At 47.5% G+C, this 21,810-nt stretch overlaps 1 protein-coding gene and 1 pseudogene across 1 annotated transcript; one reads left to right on the top strand and one right to left on the bottom strand.

Annotated features, from left to right (window-relative positions):
* Positions 1–8,789: 8,789 nt before the first annotated feature.
* Positions 8,790–9,923, top strand: LOC141028122 (protein STRICTOSIDINE SYNTHASE-LIKE 10-like). The gene has a single exon (XM_073506016.1). It carries the CDS (start codon positions 8,790–8,792, stop codon positions 9,825–9,827), a length of 1,038 nt encoding a protein of 345 aa, XP_073362117.1. The 3' UTR covers positions 9,828–9,923.
* A 6,595-nt stretch (positions 9,924–16,518) lies between these two features.
* Positions 16,519–18,510, bottom strand: LOC141027858 (protein STRICTOSIDINE SYNTHASE-LIKE 10-like; annotated as a pseudogene).
* Between the last annotated feature and the right edge of the window lie 3,300 nt (positions 18,511–21,810).

The raw sequence follows: 21,810 nt of genomic DNA, 5'->3' as shown, positions 1-21,810 counted from the left end.
CATTTGTTCAACTAGCATAGCAAACAATTGACAATCGAACATACAACTAGATAAAATATCCATCCAAGACTAGTCATGAATATTGCTAGCACATGCATGATGGCTCCCTCCAAAGCACACAAGGATAACACTTGTTCTATCTATATGTGCACAGCAACACTACACCAGTTAATAGGTAATCGTTTTCTTTCTATATTTAATGGTAGCCATTGTTAATAAATCAACATCCCACAACATATAAGCAAGGATCCTACCAAAGCTAGAACATGGACCACTACCAAATCCTGTAACATGCGGTGCAAAAAAGGTACATAAATGGATAAACCAGAGACTATTTGTCGAGGCACAACAAAATCTTGCATAGGTAGGAAAGCATGGTAGCAGCCACATACACACATGGCCTCGCAAAGCACAAGTATTATGACATGTTTAATCGACAAGAAATATGACCACAATCCCAAGACCATGTTAGTTGCCGGAAGACCACCACCACTACACACAGCATGACGACAACAGTCGTACACTAGCTCGATGGCCGGACCGTCCAAGGGCAGAGAGAGAGAGAGAGAGAGAGAGAGAGAGCAGGGGCTCACCGCAACCCATGTAGCCGGACATGGAGGTCCCAACGATGTCCGGTATGGCTCACGTGTTGTCGGATGGCAGTCAGGTCCCAGTGGAAGTAGGTCACTGATGACTAGATGCTTTGGAATCATATGCTTGGCAGATCGGCGACACTAGTTATCTGTACCAAAAAGAAAGCACCATTCATATGCATGTGGATGCACTGATACAATAAAGTGTTACTCAATACGATCAATGTACAAGCACATGTGTCACAAAACAGAGATAACAAGGTGGTGCAAAGAAACCACAAAAATAGCAGCAAGGAAAATGATGGTTGCATAAGTATACTAACTAAGCATGGTGCTATTATGCAGCAAACAAAATTGTGTGATTCAGACCAAGTACTTATCCAGCTTACTACCAATCTGAACTACTCATTCTCCGCACTAGCATTAGTCATACAACACAGGTACAAGGAAAAGTACATTAAAGATTCAGTCAAGCTGCACATTGCCACTCGAGACTAAGAACTAGATTTCAAGAATTTGATGTCATTTTGAGTGAACAAACCCAAGTGAGTTCTCCAAACAGAGCACAAAAATTCATCACAGATACATTCATCACCTGACATAAACATCTGACGTAATCCACATCACACCTGTTAGCAGGTACCAACCAAAAGAAACAATATACATCTACAAGTAAATAAAGCCTGGATTTAATCAAGACTAGACTGATAAAAAAAGTAGCTTCAGAGCCACTTATTTCTTGGTAGTTTAATATACGCTAGCAATACATGCAAAACCATGTGCTAGCAGCAAAATTAAGGCAAACTATCAAAAACTAGCATAGGTTAATCAATAGGGAGGGAGTGGAGCTGCCAAATCCAAACCTTGACGAGCTCTGGGACTTGCTTCCATCGTGGCATGGCAGCTGCTGACCTCCATGGAGAACAAGCACATGGAGCTTCCATGGCTTCCCGTGTGTGGTTGTGGAGAAGGAGCCTGTCCGAAACGCATGCGTGAGGAAGGAAACCAAGTGTATAAGAGAAGAAAGGGGAAGGGAAGGGGAGAGGAGCAAATCAAAGAGTGGGAGTACCTTCATGATGGCAATCAGACTGCATCTGTCGAGGCCATTGACGAATCCACTTGATCTGGACGCCACCAGCCTGAGGTGAGGTGAGGTGAGGAAGAGACGGTCGCGTCGTCCACCGAGCACAAGCATGTGGAGGGGAGGTCGTCATCATCATGGCGACCGTGGCGGATATATCTGGGAGCCGCCAACTGACCGGCTCAGTTGCATGTATAACAAAATGTCAAGCGACTATCCTGCTCCAGAAATTTTGGTTGCTGTATAACAAAAGGAAAGGCAAGTAGATCAACATACTGCAGAAACAACATACAACTGTAGCATTTCTCCCTTCATTTTCAAGTGTCTAAAATAAATAATAATGATTGTGAAATTTGAGGCACAATCAAATGAAAGCAGATTCGCATAATAAGTTAAACTTCCATACACTGCAGAGAACACTTTTAGTGTTAACTTCGATCTTATAGCATGTATTGTTACAAAGATGCAAACTGCACAACTGGTTTCACATAAATTGTCATCGGAACTTTTGGAAAGTGAGTTGCTAATTAAGGACGCGCACAATGGACTTCTAGGAAACCAAAGGTACATGCTACTCCATAGGGTAAAGTTTCTAAATACAAGTGGCCAATGTAATTCATTCAGTCTGAAACTTCAGGTGCTGCGAAGGGTTGTGCTTCATTTGTTCAAGAAGACAAGTTGGATGGCAGGACATCTCCTCTTGTCCTCTCTTAAGAAATAATTTCTGTGCAAATTAAGGCCAGAGAAAGGACACTAACAGAGGGCAAGTGGAGACAAGAGAAATACTTACATTTGTCTGTCTATGGCGTCAGAGCAGTGGGAGAGCGGCGTCCCAGGAAGGGAAGAAGGAAGCACTCAAAGCACCTGCGCACGCATAAGGTAGGGGGAGCAGCCAAATCGAAACATGTTCATATAGCAGCACACACAAAGTGGTTAATGGAGAAGGCTAGCTTGTCACTATTTTTTTAATTTTCAGAAGTAGAAAATCTAAATGATAGATGGACGGATTGGTGTGGAAATTTGCTGGAGAAGCATTGTTTGTCACATATATGGCTAGAATAATTTGCACAAGCATTGTTTGAAGCTATAGTTATAACTTGCAGCAAGCTTACCACTCCAAGCAGTCACTCTTGCATTTCTGCCCTTCTCCTTCCCTTGTACGCACGCTGTCTTGAAGAGCCGAGTGAGATGAGCCATCACACATCTCATTCCAGTAGCAGCCAGGGAGCAGATTGTCTCAACTAAAGAAGCATCAGCATGGGTGAATTCTTTACTTACCTAAAATTTAGAATAAAACAAGTCAACCCCCAGTTCAGCATCACATGGAAGAAGCAGCAGTATATGAAATTAACCTAACCCAGGAAGGAATCTCAAATCAAATAAAACTAGAAATCTAACTTGAGAATAAATAAAAGGCAATCTGTCAGTTCATTACCACATTGCAGAAACAACTTGTGGAATTAACCCGCAACAGTGCAAGCTTGGGCCGTCACTAGTCAGTGACATAAAAAAGTTATTTTGACGGTAATTTTTTTTCGAATTGCAAGTTATCAACTGTATACCATTTACGTAGTAAAGGTAGAGTTAAAGGTTTCGAATTTGAAGGTCTATCATGGCAGGTGAGTGAAAAGCCACATGTTAAATATGCACCTTCTGAAAACATTTTCATTTGTTGGTTATATATTAGCTGCTGATATAGGTAAAGAAGTGTATCATAGTAGCTGATGTTAGTGTGAAACCACCATCATTGTGAAAGAATATCAGCTTGAAAACTGATAAAGAATTATTTTGGTACGGTGGGAGTAATTGATAACGCTTGAAACAAAACATAAAACTATAGTGAGTGCTTTGTCACTTTTGCCGTCTCGACGCCATCAAGGATGTGTTGTACAACTTGCAGTAGTGGCTACCGGACATGGCAATTAACATCCCAATGCATTCATAGTCGACCACCAATATCCTCAATAATGGGAGTGGAGGGTCGATGCAGCAAAAGACTAAGGAAAAGCATCTAGTAACCCTAAGAAAACCAAGAAAGGAAAGAGGATGATTATACTTCCAAACGCATCTAGTACCATCAGATCTGCAATATGGTTACATCATCCAATCCAGTCTCAAGGACTGATACTTATACAATCAAATGTGATTAGCTCCTCCCTTTGAAAAAAGCAACTAGTGCCAAAACTAATAAGTCGGCATTGAACAACACAAAACCAGCAGATACCACACAAAGTGGTTAATGGAGAAGACTTGCTTGTCACTAATTTTTTTATTTTCAGAAGTAGAAAATCTAAACGACAGACAAACAGATTGGTGGGAAATTTGCTGGAGAAGCATTGTTTGTCACATACATGGCTAGAATAATTTGCAGAAGCATTTTTTGAAGCTATATTTACAATTTGCAGCAAGCTTACCACTCCAAGTAGTCACAACTTGCATTTATGCCATTCTCCTTCCCTGGTACAGTCTTCAAGAGCTGAGTGGGATGAGCCATCGCACATCTCGTTCCAGTAGCAGCCAGGGACCAGATTGTCTCAACTGAAGAAGCAGCATCAAGGGTGAATTCTTTACCTATCTAAAATTCAGAATAAAACAAGTTAATCCCCAGTTCATTACACATGGCAGAAGCAGCCGTATATGAAATTAACTTAACCCAGGAAGGAAACTCAAATCAAATAAATCTAGAAATCTAACTTGAGAATAAATAGAAATCAATCCGTCAGTTCATTACCACATTGCGGAAACAACTTGTGGAATTAACCCACAATAGTGCAAGCTTGGGCGGTCACTAGTCAGTGACATAAAAAGTGAATTTGAAAGTAATTTTTCCGAATTGCTAGTTATGAACAGTATATCATTTATGTAAAGGTAGAGTTAAAGTTTCCAATTTGAAGGCATATCATGGCAGGTGAGTGAAAAGCCGCATGTTAATTACACACCTTCTGAAAACATTTTCATTTTTTGGTTATATATTAGCTGGTGTTGGTCTGAAACAACCATCATTGAGAGTAAAACTATAGTGAGTGCTTTGTCACGTTTGCCGTCTCAACACCGTCAAGTATGTGTGGTACGACTTGCAGGAGTGGCTACCGTACATGCCAATTAACATCCCGACGCATTCCTAGTAGACCACCATACTGCTGAATAATGGGAGTGGAGGGTCCGTGTGCAGCGAAAGACTCAGGAAAAACATCTAGTAAATTTAAGAAAACCTAGAGAGGAAAGATGATGATTATACTTTCAAACGCATCTAGTACCATCAGATCTGCTATGTGGTTACATCAGCCAATCCAGTCTCAAGAGATTGACTGATACTTGCGCAATCACATGTGATTAGCTCCTCCCTTTTGAAAAAGCAACCAGTGCCAAAACTAATAAGTCGGCATTGAACAGCACAAAACCAACTGATACCACATTGGTAGCAAGCAAACTAACAGATTGACATTGCTATGGAGCCAAGCCTCTAGAAATTTCATAAACTACACAAAGTTAACCTGTCTCTCTTGTTCTAGTAGAAATTGAACAAATTAAGATACTACTATAGGTTCTGTGCTTGAACCAAAAAATGTTGCATAGAAATAATAAACATGTAATGTACGTGATGCGTATTCGTCATAAACGTGACGCTCCAGCTTTAAGGCTGTAAAAATGGAAGCAAAACGTGCTCTTTTGTCTGGGCAGTAGGTACAATTGCAAATCAGATCTTGGTGGTAAACTTAAGAAAACCAAACAAGGAGAGAAGATGATTATATTTTCCTTCCTACACATCTAGTCTAGTACCATCAGATGTGCTATATAATCACATCATCCAATCGATCCTCAAGAGACTGAGTGATACTCTTTGGAAAAGCAACCAATACGAAAACTAACAAGTTGGCATTGAACAGCGAAACTTGCCTTGCCAAAGTTTTAGGCATCTATCAGGTATTTATTTTACATCAATATATGGAGCCAGATTTCCTTGTGCTGTCTATGTGTGTTTTTGAAGTGAGAGTGTCCCTATTTGAGGTTAATCAGAAAAGGCATGTCAAGGAATTGAATATTGACCCAATGGTGATGGAAAATCTTGTCTTTGGACACAACAATGTCACGGATATATGATTGATCTTAAAGGTGCAGTTTTCTCTCTATATATGCCACTGGCTCGAGTGACCCTGACACTTGGTAGCAAGCAAGCAAACTAACAGGCTCACATTGCTATCAAGCAAAGCCTCTGATTTATTTATATATAAAATACACAATAATTAACATGTCTCTCTTATATAGTAGAAATTGAACGTGCAGTTGTGTCTGTCCAGTAGGTACAATTGCAACAAAAAAAGATGAGATTTGGGGGTAGAGGCGGGGAAGCTCACCACGTCCACGTCCATGTCCGGAAGGTCCAGATCTGGGGCTGGTGGTTGAGGAGGGGAGGAGGAAGCAGCCATCATCAGTCCACATCTCGGGAGAGGAGGCAAGGGCTGGCGAAGAAGGCTCCTTGGGGTATGACGGCCGCGTCTGGGAGGCCGTCCTGTACTGTACTCCGTCGTCGATGGCCGCCGCTGGTGCGGTGCGGCTAGGGTTCGATGCCAGTGGTGTCTGCGCTCCACGGATGGAAACTCATGAGGGGAGGGGAGGGAAGGGAAGGGCGTTGGGGACAAGCAAATAAAGGATGGACGGGCGAGAGACAAGTTACCTTGGCGAGCAGCGGCGTCCCGAGCCCAAGCGAGCACGGAGTAGCTCCATGCTGGCGTCGCCGGCGAGCAATAAGAGCAGACGGAGGTTGTGCCCGGCGCGTGAGCGATCGAGAGCTCCAGTCCGTATCCCTTAACAGATCTGGGGACGCCTACCGACCTCCTCCTCGCTCGAGGGGTGGGGAGGGGGGGGGGCGGGCGGCGGCAAGGTCCGAGCCTCTGAGGGAGATGGGGCGTTGGGTGGCGGCGCCAATGTGGTGTTGTGTCTGGGTGTGGGTAGGGGAGCAATGAATGAATCGGTCGGGGGAAGTCGACGTGGATTCGCCGTTTCGGTTTACCCACGTCGGATTGCTTCTTGTTCATTGGAGAATTGTTGCGTCCCACGGATCGATCCCCTGCCAACCTCATCTCAGCCGTCCGTCCGTGTCTACGGTGAGATCTTCTCTTTCTTTCTTGGTACTAGTACTAGTATTAATCAATCGTTTCGTTGGCCTTCCATTAATGATTGGTCAACCTCATCTCTCACTGATCGATTTCTCGCTCATTGGTCAAATTGATCTGCCACGGATTGATCCTTCTTTCTTGTGAACCCATCTCAGCGGAACGTCCAAATCTAATAGTGGCCCTCTCGTTGCTTGTTGCTAATGTGCACACACATCCATCTTCTTCATCCATCCATGCGTAGTACCTGACATCATCCTCACGCGCATATATGTACTACTACTAGTAGCTAATCAATTCGAATGCATGCATGTATGTCTAACTGTGTACGAACGACGTGCTCCCCACGAACAGCGGTGTCTCAACTACCTTGTGCAACTTGTTGAGTGCAGGGAGAAGGCAGAGGCGGAGATGGCCGCTCGAGTGCGGATCTGCAGCTGCCACCATGCGTCTGTCATCTCGCTTGCATCTTCAGCGACCGTTGTCCACCACCCCTCTGTGCCTCCTCTCTTCTGGGGAGTCGTGGTCGCTGGGGCGCCACCGTCACTTGGGGTGGAAGAGGCATCGGCGGCAACGTGTGGGAGCATGAAGCGGGAGGATGCGGCTAGGGATTGTGAATAGTATCGCAACTTGTTTGGGTGTTCTCTTTTGGGGTGGAGGAGGCCACGGTTTGCTGCTCACTCATTTGTCCACCGCGACAACACACAAATAGCCCCCCTCAAAAATCGATCACGGTCGTCCATGCAAAAACTGGCGGAGAGAGAGAGAGAGAGAGAGAGAGAGAGAGAGAGAGAGAGAGAGAGAGAGAGAGAGAGAGAGAGAGGCAACCTGGTTCGGCCTAGGCCTGACCTAGGGCTCACATCTCTCTTACGAGGCCGCACTTCGGGCGCAAGAGCGGGAGTGGACCGAAATAATTGAACTCATTTGGTCTATGAACGGGAGACGGTGGGGCGCTCCTGGCGGCGCCTACTCGGGGCAACGAGGCGGTCCTAGCGGCGGTGAGGTGGTCGTGATGGCAGCAAGGCATTCTCTACGGACAGTGGCGCAACGATCTCTATTGGCATCTCGGTCGTCTGCAAGGACACTTAGCTCCTCCATCGTCATGAATTCGGACCACTCCGGTCGTCGTGGTGGAGGAAGAACCGGTCGCGGCCGCACCCTAGCCTTCCCTCTCTCTCCAAGCTCCTATAGGCTATAGCAACCATGACGCCGGTCCTCCTCCAGCGGCAGGACGGTGGATCTCTTCTAATGAGGCCATTCTGCGGAGCACCGCCACATGGCGGAAAGCGTCGATGATGTCTAGTGGCGGGGATGCGTGCACCATGAGGCGGCGCCGGGTTTTAGATCCATGCATAACGGTCGAGTCAGGATGACGTCGTAGCTAGCTATACACTGTTGAAGACTTTTTCTTTTGAAACGAAACTGTTGAAGATGAGATCTTTACAATAGATGGATCGATTGATCCGTAGAGTACAGGCAGGAGCTAGCTGCACGTAGGAACCAGATGTGACATGCATAGTCTTATATATCTCTGACTCGTTGGATGTGAAATGAGGCTTCCTTTCATGTGAAAAAAAATAAAAATAAAAAACAAACGATACACGTAGGTAGGCACGTCGCGACGCAAGTGGATCCTCCTTGCAAGTTCAAAGCAAAATACAAGTACGCGATGCCATACGTACGACGACGCGATGCCGGCGGGAAACACGTACGTACGTATCTGTTTTCCTTGTACCCGGCCGGACTCGGTTGCCGATTCGAATCCAACTCGACTCCACTCGATTGCCTCCGTCCGTCTCGGCGTACGTGTGGATCATGCATGGGCCGACTCGGACCTGTAGCTGTCCATGAGAGTACATATAATAGGACATCTAGACACCTCCCTTCAATCCATCAAACCAAACAACATCCAGCAGATCGACACACACGGTACAACCAACCTCCATCGAACAGCCGACGTGATCGATCGACAAGCTTAAGGTAGCCGGCCAGCCAGCCAACATGGGGTGCAGCATGAGCCGCCTCCTCAAGGCCACCGTCGCACTGGTCATACTCGTCCTTCTCTTCATGCCCGGGGCCATGGCAGCCGCCGCCGCAAGCTTCGACGCCTCCCGGGCACAGCAGCTGCCCCTGCCGCCCGGAGAAGTGCACGGGCCAGAGAGCGTCGCCTTCGACGCTCAGGGCCGAGGCACCTACAGCGGCGTCTCCGACGGCCGCATCCTGAGGTGGAACGGGCCCAAGCTCGGCTGGACAACATACGCCTACGGACCAGGCTACGACAGCGAAACGTGCACGACATCCAGGTTTGGCACGGAGGCGGACATAGAGAGCCGCTGCGGCCGCCCGCTTGGTCTGCGCTTCAACCAGAAAACGGGTGACCTCTACGTGGCCGATGCGTACAAAGGGCTTATGCGTGTGCCGCCCGGCGGCGGGAAAGCCACCGTGTTGGTCGACCAGATTGATGGCATGCCGCTGCGCTTCACCAACGGGGTTGACGTCGATCAAGTCACCGGTCAAGTCTACTTCACCCACAGTTCAATGAACTACGACAGGTCAGAACACGAGATGGTCACCAAGACGGGGGACTCCACGGGCCGCCTCATGATGTATGATCCACGAACATCGGACGCCACCGTGCTCCAACCAAGGATGACATACCCGAACGGCGTCGCGCTCAGCGCCGACCGCACGCACCTCGTGGTCGCATCTACTGGCCCGTGCAAGCTGCTGAGGCACTGGATCAAAGGGGTTGACACGGGCAAGTCCGAGCCTTTTGCCGACCTGCCGGGCTACCCAGATAACGTCAGGCCCGATAGGAAAGGAGGTTACTGGGTGGCGTTGCACCGTGAGAGAAATGAGTTGCCCTTTGGTCGTGATAGCCATCTTCTTGCTGTGAGGGTCGCTGCTGACGGGAAGATAGTCGAGGAGATGAGAGGGCCAAAAAAAGTCAGGCCAACCGAGATCATGGAAAGAGATGACGGCAAGCTATACTTGGGCTCGGTGGAGCTTCCTTATGTCGGCGTAGTAAAAAGGAAGTAGAGAAGTAGAGTATAGTAGATATAGGATGAATTTAGTTTCTTATTATTCTTGTGGCTAAATGTAATGCTCCAGTTTCTTTTTTATCAGGCAAACTATTGTGATCCATATTTTTATTAGCAAACCATCTGTTCTTTACTTTGCTTTAATGTCAGACAAGTCGCTGATGGCGCTTACTGCTATGCGCTAGAGAGATGCAAACTTGAAGAGACGGATGTAGGGCGTGTCGACGGAGCCGATCCACATATACCCGTTCCGCTCCACCACCTCACTCACCGTGGAGTCGTTGAACTCGCGCAGCGCCACAGCCACCGAGCCGTTATTGGCATCTCCATTGGCGACGACCTAACGGCGCTCATGGAGTTCGCCGTGGTACCGTTCTATTCCCAGTGCTTTTCTCGGTTCAAGCCCGCCCAGGCCAGTACCCATCCCTGGTCGCCTCTGTCAGGGCGCACGTTGTCCGGGTACCACAGTAGCTCGGCAAGCACCTCTGTTTCCCCCATCGTGGGTCCGTGCAGGCAGTGACGAAGCAGCCTTCATGACAATGTCTTGGCGACAACGAGATGCATCCTGTCGGCATGGGACTCATCCAACAATTTGTGGAGCACTGATCCAACAATTTGTGCTTGTGCATGGGACTCATCCGTATCTATGATGGGCCTAGTAGCAAGGGAGGTTGGAGAGCAGCGTAACGTCGACGTCCAAGACCCACGCTCCAGAAGCGATGATGACTCCATCACCATGCCGGCCGGCGGTGACACGGCCGGGCGTCTGCATTGACCCCCCGTTTCGGCTCCCGTGGCGTTGGCAGGCAGGACCGCCGCGATCAAGGACAGGCACCAGGAACGATGTGCAACCGCCTTTCCATCCGCGTCCGTGCCAAGGTGGCCGTGGCAACAGGCGGAAGGCGCCGGCACGGTAGGGTGGATCGGGAGTCTGGACACTGGACGCGCCGGCATCCAAAGCTGCTTTGTTGGCGCCTCTGGCTTGACGGACTCCACGTGATGGGCCGGCGAGGAGAGCAGGAGCTCGCTCGGTCACTTTGCCGCCCTGCGGGACGCCACGACGAGACGCCGCAACCGAGGGATGAGGTGGCGCTCTGTTCTGTGGCCCACTGTGAGTGTCAGCACCAGCTCGCCCAATCCCATCATTGTTGCTCTTCTGTGTGGTCTGTGGTGCCGCCAGCGTGAAGGCAGGCCCGAGCAAGCATTAGCCAACCAAACAGTTGTCTGAAAATAAACCAGCCAACGATATTTTATCTTACGGATCCATGACACAGAATACCAAAGAGAAGAGAATATCAACATCTACTGGAGTTCTGCACCATGGGGACAGCTCATTCTCCAAGCAATTCTGAGGAGTTCGCCCCGATGCCGATCCAGCAAAAGAATGCAACGATGGAGAAGCACAGATTGGGTGTCTTCTCAAAGCACCTTCCACCGATGAAGATAACCGCTGAGCTTCGCAAGGATGCTGTGAATGTTTCTCCAAGTATGCCTTTGAAAACAAAAGTAATTTCTTAGAGCATCTAAAACTGCGAGTAGCTAATCCGGCCCTTCTCAAACGTTCGCGGGCGCGTTCATGGGCCATGACCGGTCACCCTTCACTTTGCTGCCTCTGCAGCAGTCTCCTTCATATCCGAACCCCAATATCCATGCAATCCATGCAATGTAAAACATAAAACTATTTAGATCAACACACTAGCAACAAACAGATATAGTTCCGACATCAATCGATAGTAGCAGCCAACGGACAACCAAAATAACAAGTCTTTTTCGCCAGACAATATGAATTAAACGTAAAAAATTAGATGAAATAGAGAGATGGAGCAGGATGGAGGAAGTCACCATTTCCACGCAGGCCCTTCCCTTTGTGGTAGCCCGTATGGCTGTACCCCTCCGTGCAGGGCTCGGCGGCCGGAGGGGCATCGTCGTGGGAGCTGGAGCCATCAGTGAGCCGAGTCATCAGAGGAGGAGATGTTGACGGTCATCCTCTGGACCGTGCGGTCCTACGCCTTGGCTAGCCAGGGCGCCTTCGCCTTGGCTGCCACTTCCGTCCTAGCACGCTCTTATTGCTCGACGACGAGCCCATGCGCTTTAGATTTTTTGCGACGGAGCTTCCGCGCGTTCGTCTCTTCCATTGTGAGGGTGTGTCGGAAGACCATCGCGAGGATCTGGAACTCCGGATCCACCGGTGCACGCGTGTATGCCCTGCGGGCGGCCATCGTCGCCCGTGTTCTTCATAGAAAAGTCTTACATTGTCTTTTTTATGTATGTTAGAATCAGTTCATGACAGTCTTATTTTATTTCACATTCCGACTGTGAAACTCTGAAATTTTGTACATAAGCTATGTTCAATTGAGGACATGGTGGTTACTGAAAAGAATAATTGCCTTAACTTTGCTAATCAAAATCCTAAAATTTATTTTCTTGCCAATTTGGAATTAGAGGATTTGGAGTTGGGAGCTTTTACTCGACCTTGTAGCAAATCTGGTAACAACAAGTCAGGGGCAATGTCGATTCTGTTGTTAAACCAGACTATACTAATAATTCCAGGCCTTGTAGCCTTTCACGCCCATTTAAAGTTTCATGATAGGAATCTTTGGGAATATTAGAGGTCTTGGGAAAAATGGCAAATTACAGTGCCTTTCTGACTTAATCTACATATATAAACATGATTTTATTGGATTCTAGGAGACTAAAGAGATCAATTTTCTGAGGCTTTCCTTAGAGCTATTGGTGGCAATATTAACTTCTCTTGGCACATGATGCCTTCTATTAATACCACTGGTGGTATCTTGTTAGGAGTAAATGACGATTTATTTGAGTGCATTGGGTGTATTACTAAAACTTATTTTCTAATTGCCATTATTAAGAATAGGGAAGATGGTTTTTGCTGGCATCTAGTCACTGTTTATGGCACAACTTATGCTGAATTATAAATGGATTTTATTGTTGAATTGCATGAGGTTATGGGCCTTTTGACTTATCTTGTCCTTTTTGGAGGGGTTTTCATCTGGTTACGGAAGCTAGATATAAGTATAGTGGCAATATCAATGCTAGCTTGGCATTTTTGTTTAAGGATTGGATTAACAAATGGGCATTAATGAAAACAAACTGGCTAATAGAAATTATACTTGGTGTAACAATCAATCAAAATCCTATTTTTGATGCAATTGATAGAGTTTTCTCTTCTGCTTGTTGGGATGCTCACTTTCCTTTGACCACATTGTATGCCATACTGTGAGTTGGTAGTGACCATGTTCCACTCCTTCTTGATTCTGGTGGTACCAAAAATAATTTGACCAGACCTTTCAGATTTGACAAATGGTGGTTGTCTCACCCTGATTTTCATAACCTGGTGGAGGATATTTGGTCTACTTCCTCCCCTTTTACCATTGCTATTGACACTTGGCAGTTTAAAACAAAACTTTTTAGATAAACATGAAACACTAGGAGCATCAATATTGATACTGCTATTAAGAAAAAAAATGGTCTTCTATTGGAATTTGACATTTTTAGATGTTTTCCTGAGAAGAATTTGGTTCCTGATGTGGATTATCGGAGAATGAAAGATATACATAATGAGTTGAAAGACTTTTGGAAGAAGGAACAAACTGCCACGTGGCAAAGATCTAGGACTAGAAAAATTTTAGGAGACAAAAACACTCCTTTCTTTCATGCTTTAGCTCACCAAAGGATGAGGAAACCCATTTTCAAAATATCTCACTAAAGCCATAAAATCCTCTCTAATAATGTCCTAGAAAATTGGTTTTCCCGACTTTAATTCCCAAGAAGCATGATGCTAAATATATGAAATAGTTTAGGACAATAAGATTGAGTAACTACTATATGAATTTTTTTAGTAAAATGCTATGACTAATAGGGTTTCTCCTATTAGGGATGGACTTTTGCCTTCTTGTCAATTTGCTTTGTCAAGGGGAGATATATTTTGGAGTGTGTTGTGAATGCTCATGAAACTATCCATGAACTTCACCAATCTAAACATTCTGGGGTTATCCTCAAATTAGATTATGAGAAGGCCTATAAGAGATTTAACTGAGATTTCCTTGTGGAAATGCTTTCCTCTAGGGTTTTGGTAATAAATGGATTAGTTTGGTTATGGGCACTATCCGGAATTGTTCCTTCTATGTCAAATTAAATGATATAAATGGTTCTCTTTTTGTTAGTTGTAAGGTTCTAAAACAAGGGGATCCCCCTTCTCCTATTTTATTTAACTGGGTTGCTGATGTTTTATGTAAAATGTTGATCAAAGCTTTTCAAGAAAGAATTATTGCCGCACTCTCCCTAATGTTGTTCTAGGTAGGATCATCAGCCTGCAATATGCTGATGAGACCCTCTATTCTTGCATCCTAGTTTGGATAATGCTAGAAATATTAAGTTGTTTTTTTCATATTTTGACAATTTGTCTTGTATGAAAATTAACTTCAACAAGTGTGACCTGCTAACAAGATAAGCAACACCTACACACAAACAAAATAAAAACCTTGTGACAACTTGGAAAGGGGGTTTTCAATCCCCTCGTCTTGCTAGTTGGAAGATTAAAAGCAAATAGTGGATAGATAATGGTACAGTGGAAAAACAAAATAATAAAAGTAAATAACAGATCAATGTGTATACACAAGTATTAAAGGAGAATGGTCCCTGGGGCCATAGGTTCGCTAGTGGCATCTCTCTCGTAAGTAGATAATGACAGTATGATAGACACCAAAGGGAATAATAAAAGTAGATAGTGGCATCTTTCTCCTATTTCGATGATATGTATGTTGTGATTCCCTTAGTGGTGTTATGTGAATGTCGACTACATGACACTTCACCATCTTTGGGCCTAAGGGAATGCATTGTGGAGTAGTTATTAGATGATGGGTTGCTAGAGTGACAGAAGCTTGAACCCTAGTTTATGTGCTATTCCGTACAGGGCTGATTTTGATCCACATGTTTAATGCTATGGTTAGATCCTATCTTAATTCTTTTTTCGTAGTTGCGGATGCTTGCGAGATGGGTTAATGATAAGTGGGTGGCTTGTTCAAGTAAGAACAACACCCAAACACCGGTCCACCCACATCTCGAATTATCAAAGTAGCGAACGCGAATCAAACCAACATGATGAACGTGACTAGATGAAATTCCCGTGTGTCCTCGAGAACATTTTACTTATTATCAGAGACCGTTTCGGCCTGCCCTTTGCTACAAAAAGGATTGGGCTACCTTGCTGCACTTATTGTTACTATTGTTACTTGTTACAAATTATCTTGCTATAAAACTACCTATTACCGATAATTTCAGTGCTTGCAGAAATTACCTTGCTGAAAACCACTTGTCATTTCCTTCTGCTCCTCGTTGGATTCGACACACTTACTTATCGAAAGGACTACGATTGATCTCCTATACTTGTGGGTCATGAAGGGCCCACTGCCTGTTGATGATAGTTTTCCAGATGAGCAATTAGCTATCGTAAATGCTTCTTCTAGTGATAATCCTTGCTATGCAGATTATGCTAGTTTCATTCTTGCTGAATATATACCATCTAATTACACATATCAACAAGAGAAAAAGTTATTCTTTGATTTAATACATTACTTCTGGGATGACTCACATCTATATAAAGAAGGAGTAGATGGTGCTACTAGACGTTGTGTACCTGAGCATGAGCAAGAACATCTCATAAAGAAGTGTCACTCTGATGCGTATGGAGGACACCGTGTTGGAGATAGAACCGCACATAAGGTATTGCAATCTAGTTTTTATTGGCCTGCTCTCTTCAAGGATACACATAAGTTTGTACTTTCTTGCGACGAATGTCAAAGAATTGGTAATATCTGTAGACGTCAGGAAATGCCTATGAATTATTTACTTGTTATTGAACTATTTGATATTGCGTGCTTTGATTATATGGGACATTTTCTTTCCTTGAACAGTTATACTTATATTATGGTCGTTGTTGATTACGTAGCTAAGTGGGTAGAAGTTATTCCAACTAGTAGTGTTGATCACAACACTTCTATTAAAATACTTAAAGAAGTTATTTTCCCGCGTTTGGAGTCCCTAGATATTTAATAACTGATGGTGTTTCACACTTTATTCATGGTGCATTTTATAAAACCATAGCCAAATATGATGTCGGCCAAAAATCTTTCGGCAATTGTCGTGTGTATAGCATCGTTGCTCATGTATAACCAATGTAATTTACAACTCGCTAGTAGAGTAGTAGTACATGCATTTTTCTTTCTCTGGTCATTCTATTATTAAGCTAATCATATGGTTGTGCATGCCTGTAACGAATTTGTGAGGAAGAAGAGGAGGTGTTGCGAGAGGCAGCACCAACACTACTCGCTTCGGAGCGGAAGGTGGGCATGGATTTTTAGAAGAGCTCTAGTGAATTCACGCGCATTGACAACTCGCTCGTACTAGGAGTAGTGCATGCAGATGCAGGCATTCACAACCAGACAAGTAGCTAATCATATGGTTGTGCATGCCTGTAGCGAGGGAGTGCTGACCGGTGACACTACCGGGCGGCTAATGATGTGCAACCCGCGGACCGGCAATGTCACCGTGCTCAGGTCGGGCCTGGCCTTCCCCAACGGCATGGCTGTGACTCTGTGAGCGCCGACAGGACGCACCTCGTTGTCGCCAAGACATTGTCATGCAGGCTGCTTCGTCACTGGCTGCACGCACCCACGGCGGGGGAAACGGAGGTGCTTGCCGAGCTGCCGCGGTACCCGGACAACGTGCACCCCGACAGAGGAGACCAGGGATGGGTACTGGGTGGGCTTGAACCGAAAAAAGCAGTGGGAATAGAACGGTACCATGGCGAACTCCATGAGGGCCGTCAGGGTTGTCGTCACCGGAGATGTCAAGAACGGCAGGGTGGCCGTGGCGCTGCGGGGTTCAGCGACTCCACGGTGAGCGAGGTGGTGGAGGGGAACGGGTTGCTGTGGATCGGCTCCGTTGACACGCCCTACGTCCGTCTCTTCAAGTTTGCATCTCTCTAGCGCATAGGAGTAAGCGTCATCGGTTACTCGGCTGACATTAAACTGAAGCAAAAAACAAATGGTTTGCTAATAAAAATATGGATAAAATAGTTTGCCTGATAAAAAAGAAACTGGAGCATTACATATAGCCGCAAGAATAATAAGAAACTAAATCCATCCTATATCTTCAAGTTTGCATCTCTCTAGCGCATGGCAGTAAACGACATCAGTATCATGCCGGACATTAAAATGAAGCAAAAAACAAATGGTCTGATCATAAAAATAAGGATTACAATAGTTTGCCTGATACAAAAAGAAACTGGAGCATTACATTTAGCGGCAAGAATAATAAAAAACTAAAAGCCCTCCTATACATACTATTCTCTACTTCTCTCTACTTCCTTTTTACTACGCCGACATAAGGAAGCTCCACCGAACCCAGGTAGAGTTTGCCGTCATCTCTTTCCATGATCTCGGTTGGCCTGACTTTCTTTGACCCTCTCATCTGCTCGACTATCTTCCCATCGGCCCCGACCCTGACACCAAGAAGATGGCTATCACGGCCAAAAGGCAACTCATTCTTCTCACGGTGCAACGCCACCCAATAACCTCCTTTCCTGTCGGGCCTGACATTATCTGGGTAGCCCGGCAGGTGGGCAAATGGCTCGGACTTGCCCGCGTCGACCCCTCTTATCCAGTGCCTCAGCAGCTTGCATGGGCCGGTAGATGCGACCACGAGGTGCGTGCGGTCGGTGCTGAGCGAGACACCGTTCGGGTATGTCATCCTAGGTTGGAGCATGATGATGTCCGATGTTCGTGGATCATACATCATGAGGCGGCCCGTGGAGTCCCCCTTCTTGGTGACCATCTCGTGTTCAGACCTGTCGTAGTTCATCGAGCTGTGAGTGAAGTAGACTTGACCGGTGACTTGATCGACGTCAACCCCGTTGGTGAAGCGCAACGGCATGCCATCAATCTGGTCGGCCAACACGGTGGCCTCCCCACCGCCGGGCGGCACACGCATAAGCCCTTTGTACGCATCGGCCACGTAGAGGTCGCCCGTTTTCTCGTTGAAGCGCAGGCCAAGCGGGCGGCCGCAGCGGCTCTCTATGTCCGCCTCCGTGCCAAACCTGGATGTCGTGCACGTTTCGCTGTCGTAGCCTGGTCCGTAGGCCTATGTTGTCCAGCCGAGCTTGGGCCCATTCCACCTCAGGATACGGCCGTCGGATACGCTGTACGGGCCTCGGCCCTGAGCGTCGAAGGCGACGCTCTCCGGCCCGTGCACTTCTCCGTGCGGCAGGGGCAGCTGCTGTGTCCGGGAGGCGTCGAAGCTTGCGGCGGCGGCTGCCATGGCCCCGGGCATGAAGAGAAGGACGAGTATGACGAGAGCGACGGTGGCCTTGAGGAGGCGGCTCATGCCGCAGCCCATGTTGGCGGCTACCCTCCTCGCTGGCTGGCTACCTTAATCTTGGGGAAACGTTTATACCCGGCGCGCCGGCCGAACATTGGGCCGGTCGTGCGCGGGACGTTCGATTGGGAGTCATCATGTGGCCAGAACAGACCGTGACCCCACCTTATCCCTTCGCTATGGTTGCCTTCTTCTTCCGCTCTCTCGCTCCCCAGCTGCTCCCCCGTCGTCCGAGCGCGCCCCGCGGCTCCGGTCGACTATGCGCCGGCGAGCTGCTACCAGAGGTGGCCGGAGATACGAGGCGGATCGCGCGCCGGCGAGATCCACACCTCCTCCCTCCACGCGGCTCCCATCGCTAACCTCTCCCCATCTTCTCCGCTAACCCCGCGCCGTCCAAACCACGGCTGCTGCCGAGAATGCCATGGACGACCTCCGCACCTCCTCCCTCCCCCCATCCGCCCACTCCCCCCCCCTCTTCTAGATCTGCGGCGGCGATCACACGGTCGTCGGCGTCACACATCTACCTGCAGGCGAGGCATTACAGAACCTGCCGCAGACCCCCATGTGTTGCAACCGCTAAAAAAAGCTTCAAACTCTATATGAAAAGCTTCAACCGTATATACAGAAAGCTGCAAACCTTCAGTGCTATCGAGGGAAGCTACAACCGTCTACGGAAAATGCTACAACCTTTGACGAAAAAAGCTTCAACTTGACGATAGAGGAAGCTTTCACCCAGGCGCTGCTCAAAACGAAAAAAGTTTCAATCGTTTACAGAAAAGCTTCTACCGTAGAGGAAAAAGCTTCAACCTTCGAGAGAGAAAGCTACAACCAAACTCTGCACAATCAGCGAAGTTGCAACCGTTCGACAGAGAAAGCTTTTGAAATCGTATGTGCAAAAAAAGTTTCAATCGTTTACAGAAAAAGCTTCTACCACCGATGACGGGATTTGCTACAACCAATGGGGGCCATCCCACGGCGGTGGTGACCACGGCCTGACGGTGGTGCCCACGGCCCGACGCTGGTGCTGCAACCAATTTGTTTTTTTGCTACAACCAACCTTTTTTTTTGCTACTAATGTCTTCGGATTTTGCTGGAAACAACCCAGTTTTTTTGCTACTGGCGTCTTGACTTTGCTGTAACCGGTGTCTGGTTTTGCTTCCATCGTATCATGTTTTTGCTGGAACCAGTGTTTTCATGTTTTTGGTTCCACCCTGTGCGAGTTTTTTGCTGGAACCGATGCCTCATTTTCTTTTTTTTGTTTCCATGGTGTGTTTGATTTGCTGGAATCGGCACTGGTTTTTGCTACCACCACTTTTTTGGTTGTAAGCGACGCGACTATGCCATTTTTGATGCTGCAACCGGCGACGAGGATGGCCGGCTGCATCGGAGTTGTGCCGCCGCACCGGAGCTACGGTCGTCGCCATGGGGAGCTGCAACCGCGGGAGCAGGCCGCTGCATGCACGAAGACGGCGACGGCGACCGACAGCGACGACGGCGACCGGCAACGAGGGCAGCGACGGCGACCTACAGCGACAGGCGACGAGGGCAGCGACGGCGACCGGACGACCGGCGACGAGGGCAGCGACGGCCGGAGAACGTGCGGGCGGTTCTTCAAGGTCAGGCGCGTCCTGCGGTGTTGGTTTGACGAAGAAGCGGGCGAGAGGTGAACGAAGACGAAGATTAGATCGTAATCGAACGGTTATTAGTAGGCCTATCGGACGGCTGCGGGCCGACCAGCCCAACGGTTGGGCCGGTGCACCGGCGCAGATCGCTGCCCTTAATCTTGTGGATCGATCGGTACGTACGTACGTAGTTGCTCGGTCGATCTTCTGGTGGATCTGGATATGGTTTGATTTGATGGATTCAAGGGAGGTGGCTAGCTACAGGTCCTATTATATGTACGTACTTTCATGGAAAGCTGGTACAGGTCCGAGTCGGCCCATGGTTCAGAGTCACGTACGTAGGGCGAGTCTGACGGAGGCAATCCAATCGGAGACGGATTCGTAGGATTTTAAGGAGAACCGAGCCCGGCCGGGTACGTACGCTCATCTCTACTGGTTTCACGTGGTGGGGCTGTGCAGCGCGCCCGGGAACTCCGTGTCGATCGTCACCTTGGAGCGGGACGTCTCTCTCTCTTCCTCCCCCGTATATCCAGGCTAGGCCAATCTTCTTCTCTTTTTCTTTTCCTTTTCTTTTTTGAGAATTAGGCCGAGCTCCGACCCAATCAAATTAATTTTGGGACTCGCCTGACCTGTTCGCCGCCGGCCTGGAATCGCAAGTTCATCGCGGCCGCGATTTCGGGACTCGGCCGCCGTGGTCTTTCTCGCCCCACAAGACGACATGATCTCCTCCTCCTCCTCCTCCTCAAGCTGCACTACGCCGGATCAGACGAGCTCCGACCACCCTTTTCTTCTTCTTTGCAGACAACAACAAGAATCCTCCCACCAGAGCCAGAGGGAGGGAACCTTCACCTACGACCTGGCCGCTGCCATCCGCCAACGACCTCCTACCCTCAGGCCTCATGTATCTTCCTCGACGGACTTCTTCCAAGACAAGACGCCAGAGAGCTACAAGAGCAGGGTGAGTTGTACACCATCTCCCGTACCGAACTGTGAGAGATTCAGTCAGCACATATGGTCCCCGTCAACGGAGCACTCACCGGCGACGACTAATCGACGGGTGAGGAGCCAGGAGCCAAACCACCTCCTCACAAGGAGAAGGAGAGCATCGCCTCTCGCCAGCCGTCGCCCAAGTCATAAGTCACACGCGCACCCCGCACGCGGACGAATGCCTACCTCTGGTATATATAGAGATAGTCTTGGAAGGCATGGTGAAGAGAAGTAGAAGGCCGTGGTGCCGCGGATCGGTGAGCTGGCGCAAGCTGAACCCTCCTTGACTAGTTGGTGGGCATCACCAGGCATGCATTTATTTCTTTAGAGGCTTTGGTTTCTCACGGGAACGAGAAGCAGCATGCCATGCCATGCCTGCTTACTAGATTGGGATTGGTTGGCGCTCTTGCGGCTGCACTCTATTTTGCTAGCCCATTACTGCAGGTTGATAACTAAATAAAATAAATAAATAAAGGCTAGTGACTAAGACGATTTTGCCAACAATTTGAGTGGTTCTTTCTTCGGTACGATACTTCATTTCTTCGGCTCGTCGCCCGCCAAATTGCAAATTTTACACCTGTGTTCATGGTTTGGACATAAACTAGACTGATGCAATTAATAAAGACTACTTCCCCAATACCTCTTGGTGCAGAGTAATCTACTTCCATCCACAAAAGCACACACAATCAGATTTGCCCGCTGGTGATGTTCATGTTATTAGTCTGACTTGAAATATTATAGCCATCTCGATTGAACCAACTAGGTGCAGATAGAGCCCATGATTCCGGAGTTCCCATTTGAGAGATTCATTCACACAATATGTAACCGGAAAGCAGCAACAACAGCTATTCAAACCCTTTCCTCAAGATTTCATTGCATTTCAAACCCATTTCATCTATGCTTGGTTGGGGACAACACATACATAAATAAAGACAAGGATATTTGAATTTCCTCCACCACTTGGGCAACACAACCAGC

This window comes from Aegilops tauschii, chromosome 7 (assembly GCF_002575655.3).
Source record: "Aegilops tauschii subsp. strangulata cultivar AL8/78 chromosome 7, Aet v6.0, whole genome shotgun sequence".
Lineage (NCBI taxonomy): Eukaryota > Viridiplantae > Streptophyta > Magnoliopsida > Poales > Poaceae > Aegilops > Aegilops tauschii.
The sequence above is the reverse complement of the archived record's forward strand: the minus strand, read 5'-3'. Positions and strand labels throughout refer to the sequence as shown.